Source organism: Ranitomeya imitator, chromosome 2, assembly GCF_032444005.1.
Source record: "Ranitomeya imitator isolate aRanImi1 chromosome 2, aRanImi1.pri, whole genome shotgun sequence".
In the NCBI taxonomy this organism is placed as follows: domain Eukaryota; kingdom Metazoa; phylum Chordata; class Amphibia; order Anura; family Dendrobatidae; genus Ranitomeya; species Ranitomeya imitator.
The window spans coordinates 187801029-187814530 of NC_091283.1; the positions used below are offsets into that span (position 1 = coordinate 187801029).

The 13502-nt window shown below is 47.6% G+C and overlaps 1 protein-coding gene across 2 annotated transcripts in view; it reads right to left on the reverse strand.

Annotated features, from left to right (window-relative positions):
• Positions 1–13502, reverse strand: part of GPKOW (G-patch domain and KOW motifs) — a 30777-nt gene that overhangs the window by 2468 nt on the left and 14807 nt on the right. For both annotated transcript variants that reach the window (XM_069748337.1, XM_069748336.1), the window contains exons 4-8: positions 6741–6847; positions 6048–6255; positions 5833–5965; positions 3142–3361; positions 1786–1858 (exon numbers count right to left, since the gene is read on the reverse strand). In XM_069748337.1, coding sequence (XP_069604438.1) covers positions 1786–1858; positions 3142–3361; positions 5833–5965; positions 6048–6255; positions 6741–6847 — 741 coding nt within the window. The remainder of the gene's footprint in view (positions 1–1785; positions 1859–3141; positions 3362–5832; positions 5966–6047; positions 6256–6740; positions 6848–13502) is intronic.

The window sequence follows — 13502 nt, forward strand, 5'->3', positions numbered from 1 at the left end:
AATGTCTACACCTTTTGGCTTTTGGAGCCTCTTTTGTATCATTGCACACTGCTGGCTGCAGAAAGAGTTAAACAAGAATCGTTGAGTGAGCTTGGGGAATTTGCAATGCTTTTGTCTATAAAGAGATGTGGAATATACAGTACATAATAAAACCGTGACTCTGTGCCATCTGTGCTGCCACAAGACTATGGCAGGAACTACCGTACAGAAATATCAGTCAGTGCCAGCGTATGTGACCACCCCTCCCCCACACACGCCGGACCGGCCTGTGTGCCAGCGAATGCCAGGCTCCTTTATCTGCCACACTGAGCAATGAGGTCGGCCCTGCTGGCTGGTGAAGGGGGCGCAGACTGCAGCGTCACAAGCAGGCGCCCTGGATCCATGTCGGGGGCTCAGGGACAGAAGCTACAGAGGCCGGATCTCACCACCGCTAAGGGTACCGTCACACTATAACATTTCGATCGCTACGACGGTACGATTCGTGACGTTCCAGCGATATCGTTACGATATCGCTGTGTCTGACACGCAGCAGCGATCAGGGATCCTGCTGAGAATCGTACGTCGTAGCAGATCGTATGGAACTTTCTTTCATCGCTGGATCTCCCGCTGTCATCGCTAGATCGGTGTGTGTGACACCGATCTAGCGATGCGATCCAGCGATGCGTTCGCTTGTAACCAGGGTAAACATCGGGTAACTAAGCGCAGGACCGCGCTTAGTTACCCGATGTTTACCCTGGTTACAAGCGTTAAACTAAAAAAAAACAAACAGCACATACTTACATTCTGGTGTCCGTCAGGTCCCTTGCCGTCTCTGCTTCCCGCACTGTGACTGCCGGCCGTAAAGTGAAAGCAGAGCACAGCGGCTGTGCTTTCACTTTCACTTTACGGCCAGCAGTCACTGAGTGCGGGAAGCAGACGGCAAGGGACGTGACGGACACCAGATGTAAGTATGTGCTGTTTGTTTTTTTTTAGTTTAACGCTTGTAACCAGGGTAAACATCGGGTAACTAAGCGCGGTCCTGCGCTTAGTTACCCGATGTTTACCCTGGTTACCCAGGGACCTCGGCATCCTTGGTCGCTGGAGAGCTGTCTGTGTGACAGCTCCCCAGCGACCACACTACGATTTACCTACGATCACGGCCAGGTCATATCGCTGGTCGTGATCGTAGGTAAATCGTATAGTGTGACGGTACCCTAAGACTCAAGTTTCACATAAAACCAATTCAAGGCCGTAAAACCAATGCCTTTCTCCTCTTCGCGGTTTTTTTCTTGCACGTAATTTCTTTTCCTCCCAGTCCAAGATTTATATATTAATATCATTTAGGAATAAATATAACATTTTTATTGCCTTACAGCATTTTTATTTTTGCAGAAACCCCCCACTCCTCCCCAAAGAAAAAAAAAAGTGCCATTTATGGTGTTTACTAATCGAGTCAATTAATTTAATATTTTGATAGATTGGACTGTTATGGATGCGGTGATACCACATTTGTGTATTTTTTTTAGAATTCTTATTTTTAATGGGAGAGAATTTAAGGGGCGAGTCAGAATTTTATGTCTTTATTATTATTATTTTTTTAGGATACTAGACCCTGTGATGGTGGCGGGGCTGCTGAGCCCATGGCGGCGCGCTGTCAATGTCGGTGTCTGAGACTGACAGCAGCATGTACCAGGTTAACAGTCCCTGTCTCAGCCATTATCTACGGGCTACATGGGAGTGTGGAATAATGGGGGCGCCCCAATGTTCCCCTGTGGACCCCGCAGCATCTCCAGCAGTAGCCATTACCTTGGAGTTGTAGTATTTTCCTCCTTTGTAACGTTTGTCAATAAATCGAACTTTCAGGTCACGATGTAACCAACTGCGAAAGAAAGAAAAGAAGATCATCAAAAGGCGAAAGAATAGAAACTATACAAAAGAAAGATGTCCGCTTTCCTCCAGAAACAGCAGCACATGTGTCTAGCGCTCCACTGCGGAGGAGGCGGCTGAACTGCAGTACCACATGCGGCCTGTGATCCCAGGGGGGCATGATTTGTGGAAGAAAGCTGCTCAGCTTCAGAAAAATATGGCCATTTATTAACAGTGGCAAGAAAGCGGAGGACATAAGAGACCTGGGCACCATATTCAGAAAGGGGGGGGGGGGGAGGTTAAAAAGTTACCATAAATGACCAAAGAGTCTGTTGTAAGTAAATAAAATAACAACTTTATGTAGACATATCCAGGTAATGGGATGGGGAACCAGTGGGCAATTACACATGGATCTGCATGCATGAACGGGACGGATGGACACAGGCGCCACAGAGATCCCACAGTACAGAGTTCTACCATCATCAGTGTACTGATAGCTGCAGACCAGTATCAGCACATGTGGGGAAGCCTGCTGTGTCTTATAGGGATGTGTAGTATGCACTGATCACACAGCGCCTAGCGGCAAGCGGCCAAACTATGCAGCGGACATCAGAAAAAGCAGCAGGCAGAGGCGCAGCGGGTCCGTGCGTCCATTTTGGATATCGCTAGTGCTAGGTGTGGATGTGTCCCCTGTGCGGCAAGTTGTAACAGATCGGTCTGACTCTTGTCAACTCAAGTGGCTCTCACAATTATAAAATGAAGAAATCTATCACATGTCCAAATAAAAGTGTGGTTTACGATGCCCCATACATATCTCGCGTGAGAGCCCATGTGCTTGGAATCCAGGCTGCAGTGACCACGAGGACACACTGAAGACAGCACCCCGCCACTCCATGCTGCGTCACCAATGTAATAGCATGCTCTTGCTACCTAGATATTTCTAAATAAAGTTGTTATTCTTTTATTTACTTACAATGGACTCTTTGGCGTTGATGGTAATTTTTTACCCCCCTTTTCTTTTTCTGTATATGGCGACTTGTCCACATTTTGGTTCAGAATTTATGTAAGCAGAATTCTAAGTTATAATCTAGGAATACAGATACACATTAATACCCTCAATATGCTGCAACTTTTCATGAGTTCCTTTTATTCTCAGATCAGGACGGCCCTGCGTGTGTAATATCGGCCTCTGGCCTCAGTGATATCATCACAGAGGAAACAGAATGTGGAAATATCACATCCTGCAAACTAGCAGATATCCGGACACTGCTCCTCGCCCCTTGTCCGGATACTTACCTGGGTTCCTCCCGCTTTTGCTTCTTCTTCTCCTCTTTGTCTCTGTCCGGGCTCTTCGCTCGATGTCTCTTGTCTCTGCTGCTGGTGTGTGCATTTCTTTTCTGATCCCCGGTCTCCTCATCATCTCGCCTTCTTTGTCCTCTGTCTGGTGAGCGTTCCCGTCGCTGCTCTCCTTTACCATTGCGTTGTTCCTTCTCCTGCTCTGCTTTACTAAACCGACCTGAAAAACAATTAGAATTGATGACGTTGATGAATACAGTAAAAGATAGACCCCCGAGTCAGCGCCAATATCCAGGGATCACCCTCACCCACATACACGGGCGTTCCTACAGAAAACATTAATAACATTGGGGTATTACACTTGCTCATCTGTAGCAGATATTTCTGAGACTGCCCCACACATCGGAAAGGGCTGGCAGGATTTAATGTGCTTGGACTTTCAATGTTAATGTTCCAGGCATCGTTCATACACAAGGTGTAAGGTAGTGATGGCGATGCTTCCAGAGACCGAGTGCCCAAACTGCAGCCCAAAACTGACTTATCTAAGCACATACTGCCAACACAGCAATTTAACCTGAATACTGAGGTATTTGTCCGCATGCTGGAAGAACGTTCCCCCATCCTGGTATAACGCCACGCCCCCACTCCATGCATCCTGGTAAAACACCCCCCCTTCCTCCTGGTTTAACGCCCCTCCCATCCTGGTAACATCCTGGCACAGGAGCCGGCAACTGACTTTGGTGTGCTGCACGGGTAGTGCATGATGTCACTGCCATGCGCCACATGCCGCTGGTAAGCTGAGATCTGCTGTCGGCCTTTGATTGGCCAGCAGCGTGTATGTCAGCGTAGGGACCTGGAGGGTTTCTGCATCGCAATACATTGCCCCGGACTGTGCGTACTTGGACGCACATCCATGTGAAATTGGCGTTGGTGGGCCCCTCTTGAGCATAGGCCCGGTCGCACCCTTTGTGACTGCAATTGCTACGCCCCTGGATGATGGAGTGCTGAGATGGTGGCACGCATACCCACAGAGAGGGCTACAAGTGCCCCCTCTGCGTGCGAAAGGTTCACCACCACTGGTCTAATGTATTGAAGCACACCTCTGTATGTATATACACACTCCAGCCCCGAGTGCATTGTGAATGACTTATGAGCCACATGTCCGCCTGCGTGCCACACTTATCTTTCGCTGATTACAGCTCACATGACAGTCACATTTGACTAATGTCAGACAGTTGAGACCCAGTGGAAAAAATAAATAAATGTAGTGTGCTGGATCCAATGTTTGATCTGTGCGTCCATTTCAACTATCAGTCTCATTCCTGTGCTTTTTTTTTTTGCTTCTTTCACAGGCCGATTCATTAGTATGGAATAGTTCGATCTGCCATTGCCAAAACCAGCCTCCTCCACTACGCAACAGCTCAAGGAACTACATCCCATGTCGAACAAAGGACTTGATCTGGAGCCACCACCCGACAATCAGGGGCACTTGGTGTAATTAAACTAAACTACATTATTTTAGAAACAAGCTGCTCCCTCCTTACCCCTAATGAATATACAAGAAGGATGTACGACCCGTCTTCTCCCACCAGAGCTCAGGTCACACACTTTCCTAGGATAAAGGTACCTTCACACTAAACGACGCTGCAGCGATCCAGACAACGATCCGCATCGCTGCAGCGTCGCTGTTTGGTCGCTGGAGAGCTGTCACACAGACAGCTCTCCAGAGACCAACGATGCCGGTAACCAGGGTAAACATCGGGTTACTAAGCGCAGGGCCGCGCTAAGTAACCCGATGTTTACCCTGGTTACCATCCTAAAAGTAAAAAAAACAAACGCTTCATACTTACCTTCTGCTGTCTGTCCCCGGCGCTCTGCTTCTCTGTACTGGCTGTGAGCACAGCGGCCGGAAAGCAGAGCGGTGACGTCACCGCTCTGCTTTCCGGCCGCTGTGCTCACAGTGAGTGCAGGAAAGCACAGCGCCGGGGACAGACAGCGGAAGGTAAGTATGAAGCGTTTGTTTTTTTTACTTTTAGGATGGTAACCAGGGTAAACATCGGGTTACTAAGCGCGGCCCTGCGCTTAGTAACCCGATGTTTACCCTGGTTACCAGCTAAGACATCGCTGAATCGGTGTCACACACGCCGATTCAGCGATGTCAGCGGGAGAGCCAGCGACCAAATAAAGTTCTGGCCTTCTAGCCCCGACCAACGACATCACAGCAGGATTCTGATCGCTGCTGCGTGTCAAACTGAACGATATCGCTAGCCAGGACGCTGCAACGTCACGGATCGCTAGCGATATCGTTTAGTGTGAAGGTACCTTAAGTGTAAAGTGACGGCAGGACTATAAACCTGGCCAAACCAGTCAATCAGTAATCCTTGTGCAAACACATATCCTGGTAACCAAATAATTAGTCCTTTCTCCTCTTTCTGCAGGATAAAGAACTGTAAAGAGTCGGATAAGCTGAAATTTACTTTAAAAGATCTGATCCCGGACATTGGGTGGAGATAAGAGCCATGTGAGGCTGCGGACTGGGACCTTACAGCGATGGTACGCCCGTCACGTGAGCTTATATTGTGTGGGTGCGGCGTGGTGCAATTAATCAGAAAGGGTGTCACAGGGCGCGTCTGGCTTATGTCGCTTCCGATCATCGCGAATGGCTGGAGAATAGTCAAGTCTCGTACTTACTGAGATCCTTTGCGTATTTGTTGTATTCTGCTCTGCTGACCAATCGTAACGTAAACTGAGAGACGGTGACAACTTTTCCACCGATCGCCAGCTTCACCATTGCTCGGCAGTTGTCGGCATCCAGGCCCTCCACCTACACAGAGACCAGATAATGATGATCGGGGGTAATGAGGACACGACATGTCTCCATATACAGAGACAATCACTAACCGCACCTTCCCATACAGCTCCTTGTGGGCACCGCTCTGTATTAACACTGCGCTGCCCGGGCCAAGGCTTTTTGCTTCTTCTTCATCTTCTGGTTTGTCTCCTGGTTTCAAGGGTCTGTGTGTCTTCTGGGGCTCCAGATCATTGATAGCAGACCGGTCGGCTCCGAGTCCTAGCCCCTTGGGACGGAGCTTTTGCTCTAAAGGCTTCATATCCCTATGTGGAAAGGAAACAATGATGGAGATTGAGTCAATTATATTTTTTGGGAGATTTACTTTTTCTTATGCAGTGGTTGGTTGAAACATCAACTTAGCCTTTACAATACTGCTTTCTATAAAGCCATATTAATCCAAAAAGATGGCAAATAGTCCCCCAAAGTGACCATGGCCAACGAGACATAATTCCCTTCCAGCAATTGCTAAAGGAACTGTCCTTGACTTTTATACTGATGACTTATGCTAAGGATAGGTCTTCAGTATCAGATACGTGTGGGTCCGACACCTGGCACCAGATCCAAAGGTGGCTGGTGTATACACCGTGTACAGCAACCAGAACAGGACCAAAGCAAATAAGAAGTCAGTCCGCAATCAAATGCTGCTTTTCGAGATGTTTTATGCTTTAATGATCTTTTATGGGACAAAAATCCATGTTCTATGATTAGGATAGTCCAATAATATTTGCTGGCCATATATCATACGCACTGTTTAAATGTCTTTCCCATGCCTTCTCCCTCTTTCCAGCCCATTCCTCTCAGCATTGCCATGCCATATTGCTCCACATGGACCACTTCATAGTCTGCAGCCTCCGCCTGCGGAATAAAAATAGGGATTTTTGTGTACTCACCGTAAAATCCTTTTCTCCGAGCCAATCATTGGGGGACACAGACCGTGGGTGTATGCTGCTGCACTAGAAGGCTGCCACTAAGTGATACAAAGAAAGTTAGCTCCTCCCCTGCAGTATACACCCTCCTGCTGGCTCTCAGCTAACCAGTTCGGTGCAAAAGCAGTAGGAGATCAATAACAACATATGAGCGTATAGCATGTCATATTATGAGAGTATAGCATGTCAGATTATAAAAAACAAACATAAGCTAATAACAGGGTGGGAGCTGTGTCCCCCAATGATTGGTTCGGAGAAAAGGATTTTACGGTGAGTACACAAAAATCCCTATTTCTCCTTCGCCTCATTGGGGGACACAGACCGTGGGACGTCCAAAAGCAGTCCCTGGGTGGGGACAACAATAGATCAGGCCCTGTGTAACCGTTACTTACAAGTGTTCCACCGCGGCCTGCAGAGTCCACCTGCCCAGACTCACATCTGTGGATGTGTGGGAATTATAGTGCTTCAAGAATGCATGCGGACTGGACGAATCCACAAGCTTGCAGGCATGCCTTGCCGATGTCTGGTGCCTAGAACCTCAATAGACAGAGATAGGCTGACATCTAGCACGGAAGGACTCCTGGATGGTGAAACGAATTCACCATGTTATCATGGCCGATGAAATGGCTAAACCCTTCCTGAAAACGTCAGGAAGCCTTCCTCTACCATCAGGAAGCCCAAATAAAGCGTCCAACCTTCGGAAGGATGCCGTCCTCGAGAAGTACCTACTCAGAGCACTCACTTCATCCAGAATATGGGGAATTCATTCCATTTTGTGGACTGGTGCCAAAAAGAGATGAGAGAAGAACTATGCCCTCATAACAAGGGATGGGGATGGCCTGAGGACAACCTTGCCTCGAAGGTAATAAGGGAAAAAAGTCTGAAAGAGCAGAGCAGTTCGCTCCGACGACTCGTCAGAGTGAGGATATCGCAGAGGAAAAAGGGGGCGACTTTCCCTGATAGTAAAGTCTGCCCGGATGAAAAGAAGCCTACTGTAAGGCTCCTAGGACAAATAAGGTCCCAATGATCCAACGGTATGCGATAGTTCTTCCCTATGTGTGAAAACTCCCCGTGAGAAAGTCCCTTCTTGCAGTTTTGCTGCGATAAGGCGGGAAGATACTAGCTCCGTAAACAAAAAAAACGGACGTGGTCAGTGTGGATCTCTGAGGATCACTGGGGCCCCTTTCTGCTTCCGAAAGGCTTTCGGAAGTAGTGGAGGGGGAGTTATGGAAACTGGTACCACGGCAGAACCAGAGCATGGAGTGCGATGGCTCTTGGATCTCGAGGCCGAACCACGAACTCGAGTACATTGGCCTTCAGTCTGGACGTCATCCGACCTACAACTGGAGAGCTCCAGTGAAGGCAGATCTGGTGGAAGACTTCGGGGTGAAGTTCCCACTGACTTGAGGCGGAACCCTGATGGCTGAATTTGTTTGCCGTCCAGAGTTCTACTTCTGGGATATATACTGCTGAGATCACCGAATGATAGATCTCGGCCCACCAGAGAATATGAGCTACCTCGGTCATGGCGCCTGACCGTGGGTACCTGCTAGATAATTGACGTATGGCACCGCCGTGGCATTATCCAATTGAATTCGGATAGGGTGACCCGCCAGAAGGCAGTGGACCTGATGTAGGACTACCGTTCGGATCTCCAGAACAATGATAGGGAGAAGAAGACTGGCATTGGTAGTTACTAATAACCATTGAACTGGGAAAAAGGCCCTGGATGAAGAAGGAGCTCAGAGACTATCGTCTAAAAGTCTGTTTGCCTTGCTGAAAACGAGCGGAGCGAAGGAAACCGCTTCCATTGTTGTCACCATTTTTCCTCAGTACTCTCCTAGCAAATCGAATGAAATGAGGGGGTGAGTAATCAAGTCCTCAGAACTCTCCTTGCGCGAGATCCCTGTTGAAGGGCCATGACCTTGTCTTCGAGGGAGAATTACCATCCTTCTGGAAGTGTGCAGGATCATCCTCAAAAAGGATATCCGCTGGGCTGGAAATGAGGAGAACTTGTCTAAGTGTAGCTGCCAGCCCAGGTGAGAGGCAACTGATATAGACGACTCAGCATAGTCCTGGAAGGGCGGCTAGATAGTCGACCAAACAGGGCAGGACGAGCACACCTCTAGGGTGCAAGAGAAACATGACATCCGCCATGACCCGTGCGAACACTCTGGGTGCGGAAGCAAGGCCGAAAGACAAGGTTGGGACTTGAAAATGCTGTTCACGAATGGAAAAGCGAAGGAATTTTTGAAGAGGGTAAGTATCCCGAATGTCGATGGATGTCGGAAACTGCACCTTTTTCTGTTGAAGTAATGGCTGAGCAGAGGAACTCCATCCGAAGAAGGAGGACCATGTCAAAGGTTGTTAGAAGTTTGAGGTCCATGGTCGGTCTTACTTTTCGTTCCCCTTTTTTGGAACCAAGATCCCTTAGATCTAGACTGTGCTGGATAATCCTTATACAATCCTTTGTCAGTCTCTCGCTTAAACTCTCGCTCAAAAGATTTGATTGGCCAGTTGTTACTGGTGTGAATCAAAGTAGTTAAGGTCTCCAGCCAGGAGACCATTGCTCTAGCAATCCATGCGGCAGCTAGGGAGGATAGAGCGCTGAACCCGAAGCCGCAACGAACCAGATTTGTTATCTGACAGTCCGTGGTATTTTTAATTGATGACCCCTCGGGTAGGGATACTGGTAGGCATACCACAGGAGATTCTACCCGGTTAATCTGCCCCATGGCAGAATATGACCTGCTGGATGGAGCCGCACAGTCTCTTGCCATCGCCGCTCTCTTTTGACGGTGCAGAGATAAAAATTAGGAACCCTCGATCCATCAACCTCTTAACAGGGAAGTGGAGAGGAATTGTCCGCCTTCTTGGATCATCCGCTAAATAGTGGTGATGCAGAGGGGGGTGCTCGTACGCCAAAACGGGTGCCTCTGTACATCCACAGAGTTCAGGTCCCCGGGTGGACAGGACAGGTTGTCTGGCGTTAGGCCTGGATGCAGGAGAGGAAACATGGAGGCGACACTCCGTGTGCTCGTCTGTTGATGGTGTGGGGAGATCGGTGTCCTTTAAAGGACCCTTCGCCCTTAAAAATCAGGCCTCCCACGTAGAGGCTTCTGTCCAGTGAATCGCTTATCTGAACTGAATGGCAAATGCTCTACGAGGGAGTTTAGTCTCCTTATGAGGGACACTGCGTAGTCTAGAGCAGAACCAGAGTCTTCGTCAATGTACAGAGATTGGTTACTCTTCTCTGAAGCTCTGGCAAGTTCAGGCAATATCCAATCCATATTCAGAGCCTTGTTGTCATCAGATCATTGGTGAGGGAGCAGGAAACAAAAACTTCTGTTTTCTAGATACCTGTATGCTTGTAGACGTCTGTACGTTTCTGTTTTAAATCAGATATTTTTTATTAAACCATAAAGATTGTACATAGACAATAAAAAGGAATACTTTGCTATCAGCAATATACAAATGTATAATACTTTTTTAGAAAACTTATTTAATCCCAAACCAAACTCCCCCCTCCTTCCCCCCACCCTCTAGAGACCTGTCAAGAGTCGCCCCTCCCTACTACATCATATATAAAAGTACAAGAAAAGGAAGATGACTTGTCAATAACACTCCCAATGGGGCAAAAGGTCCAGAAAAAAATAAAAGAGAAAAAACAGAAACAAAGTAATTTAGATCACATTGATTCAAGCCACGGATTCCACAACCTGTCAAAGAGGTCCATCTTGTTCCACCTAGCGTAGATACTCCTCTCCAAAGCAATAATATGGTCCACTTGCTTCATAAAGTCTCTCCTTGTTGGTGGCTCTTCCCTAATCCAGAACTTGGCGATCAACTTTCGTGCAATAAATAACAGTCTAGCATTAACCATTTTGTACAACTTATCAGTTATAATCTCCTCCACGTAGCCCAAAACACATACCAAAGGATACGGCGGCACAGTGCAACTGTATGCCAGTCCCACTTTATTCAGCACCACCACCCAGAAGGAGGACAACCTGGGGCACTGCCACAACATATGAAGGATACCCGCCTCGGACTGCGAGCATCTAGGGCATTCTGAATTAGGTCTCAATCCAGCTTTGAATAACATGTCCGGGGTTCTATAAGCCCTATGAATAACAAATAATTGTGACAGCCTCCCAGGCTCGCTCATTGATATCCTGGGCACATAGTCCAGTACTGATTCCCAGTGGTCATTCTCAATCGCCCCCAGGTCAGCCTCCCATTTCGCCCTGGCTCTAATAGGGTGCTCCTCCAAAAAAAGAGAATAGAAGGAATTCATATATTCCCGAGATCACCCCCTTCGTGCCTCCCCTACAAGGATAAAATCCAGCATAAGATCCACCTGGATCTCCACGGGTCCTCTCCTACACTGTGCCCGGTACGCGTGAGAAAGGCGGCAATACTGATACATCTCAGAGTCTGGGAGTAAAAACTCCTCCTGCAATGCCTCAAAGTTCCTAATTCTGCCCTGATGTAAAATCTGGCCCATCCGAGAGATGCCTGCCTCCTTCCAAATATGAAATCCCTCCATCTGTCTAAACTCTTGTAGGAAACAGTTATTCCAAATAGGTGAGAATCTGGTAAGTACCCCCACTCCCCTAATTCCTTTAACTTTGTCCCAAACCTTGTGGATAAGCCTAATAGTACAAAATTTAGAACCTTTCTCACGGAAATGCCCCCCCCCTCCAGGCCCTCACTTAACCCCTTTCTGCCATTAGACGTACTATTGCGTCCATGTGGGGTGGGCTTTACTTCTCAAGGACGCAATAGTACGTCATATGCGATCGGCAGCGCTCACGAGGGGAGCGCCGCCGATCGCGGCCGGGTGTCAGCTGTTTATCGCAGCTGACATCCGGCACTATGTGCCAGGAGCGGTCACGGACCGCCCCCGGCACATTAACCCCCGGCACACCGCGATCAAAGATGATCGCGATGTGCCGGCGGTACAGGGAAGCACCGCGCAGGGAGGGGGCTCCCTGCGGGCTTCCCTGAGCCCCCCGCAGCAACGCGATGTGATCGCGTTGCTGCGAGGGTCTCACCTCCCTCCCTGCTCCCTCCAGCCCCGGATCCAAGATGGCCGCGGATCCGGGTCCTGCAGGGAGGGAGGTGGCTTCACAGAGCCTGCTCAGAGCAGGCACTGTGAAGCCTGCACTGCTATCAGATCAGTGATCTGACAGAGTGCTGTGCAAACTGTCAGATCACTGATCTGTGATGTCCCCCCCTGGGACAAAGTAAAAAAGTAAAAAAAAAAATTTCAAATGTGTAAAAAAAAATAAAAAAAAATATTCCAAAATAATGAAAAAAAAAATAAAAATATTATTCCCATAAATACATTTCTTTATCTAAATAAAAAAAACAAAACAATAAAAGTACACATATTTAGTATCGCCGCGTCCGTAACGGCCCGACCTATAAAACTGGCCCACTAGTTAACCCCTTCAGTAAACACCGTAAGAAAAAAAAAAAAAAAACGAGGCAAAAAACAACGCTTGATAATCATACCGCCGAACAAAAAGTGGAATAACACGCGATCAAAAAGACAGATATAACTAACCATGGTACCGCTGAAAACGTCATCTTGTCCCGCAAAAAACGAGCCGCCATACAGCATCATCAGCAAAAAAATAAAAAAGTTATAGTCCTGAGAATAAAGCGATGCAAAAATAATTATTTTTTCTATAAAATAGTTTTTATCGTATAAAAGCGCCAAAACATAAAAAAATTATATAAATGAGGTGTCGCTGTAATCGTACTGACCCGAAGAATAAAACTGCTTCATCAATTTTACCAAACGCGGAACGGTATAAACGCCTCCCCCAAAAGAAATTCATGAATAGCTGGTTTTTGGTCATTCTGCCTCACAAAAATCGGAATAAAAAGCGATCAAAAAATGTCACGTGCCCGAAAATGTTACCAATAAAAACATCAACTCGTCCCGCAAAAACCAAGACCTCACATGACTCTGTGGACCAGAATATAGAAAAATTATAGCTCTCAAAATGTGGTAACGCAAAAAATATTTTTTGCAATAAAAAGCGTCTTTCAGTGTGTGACGGCTGCCAATCATAAAAATCCGCTAAAAAACCCGCTATAAAAGTAAATCAAACCCCCCTTCATCACCCCCTTAGTTAGGGAAAAATTAAAAAAATGTATTTATTTCCATTTTCCCATTAGGGCTAGGGTTAGAGTTAGGGCTAGGGTTAGGGCTAGGGTTAGGGCTAGGGTTAGGGCTAGGGCTAGGGTTAGGGCTAGGGTTAGGGCTAGGGTTAGGGCTAGGGTTAGGGCTAGGGTTAGGGCTAGGGTTAGGGCTAGGGTTAGGGTTAGGGTTAGGGCTAGGGTTAGGGCTAGGGCTACAGTTTGGGTTGGGGCTAAAGTTACAGTTAGGGTTTAGATTACATTTACGGTTGGGAATAGGGTTGGGATTAGGGTTAGGGGTGTGTCAGGGTTAGAGGAGTGGTTAGGGTTACTGTTGGGATTAGGGTTAGGGATGTGTTTGGATTAGGGTTTCAGTTATAATTGGGGGGTTTCCACTGTTTAGGCACATCAGGGGCTCTCCAAACGCGACA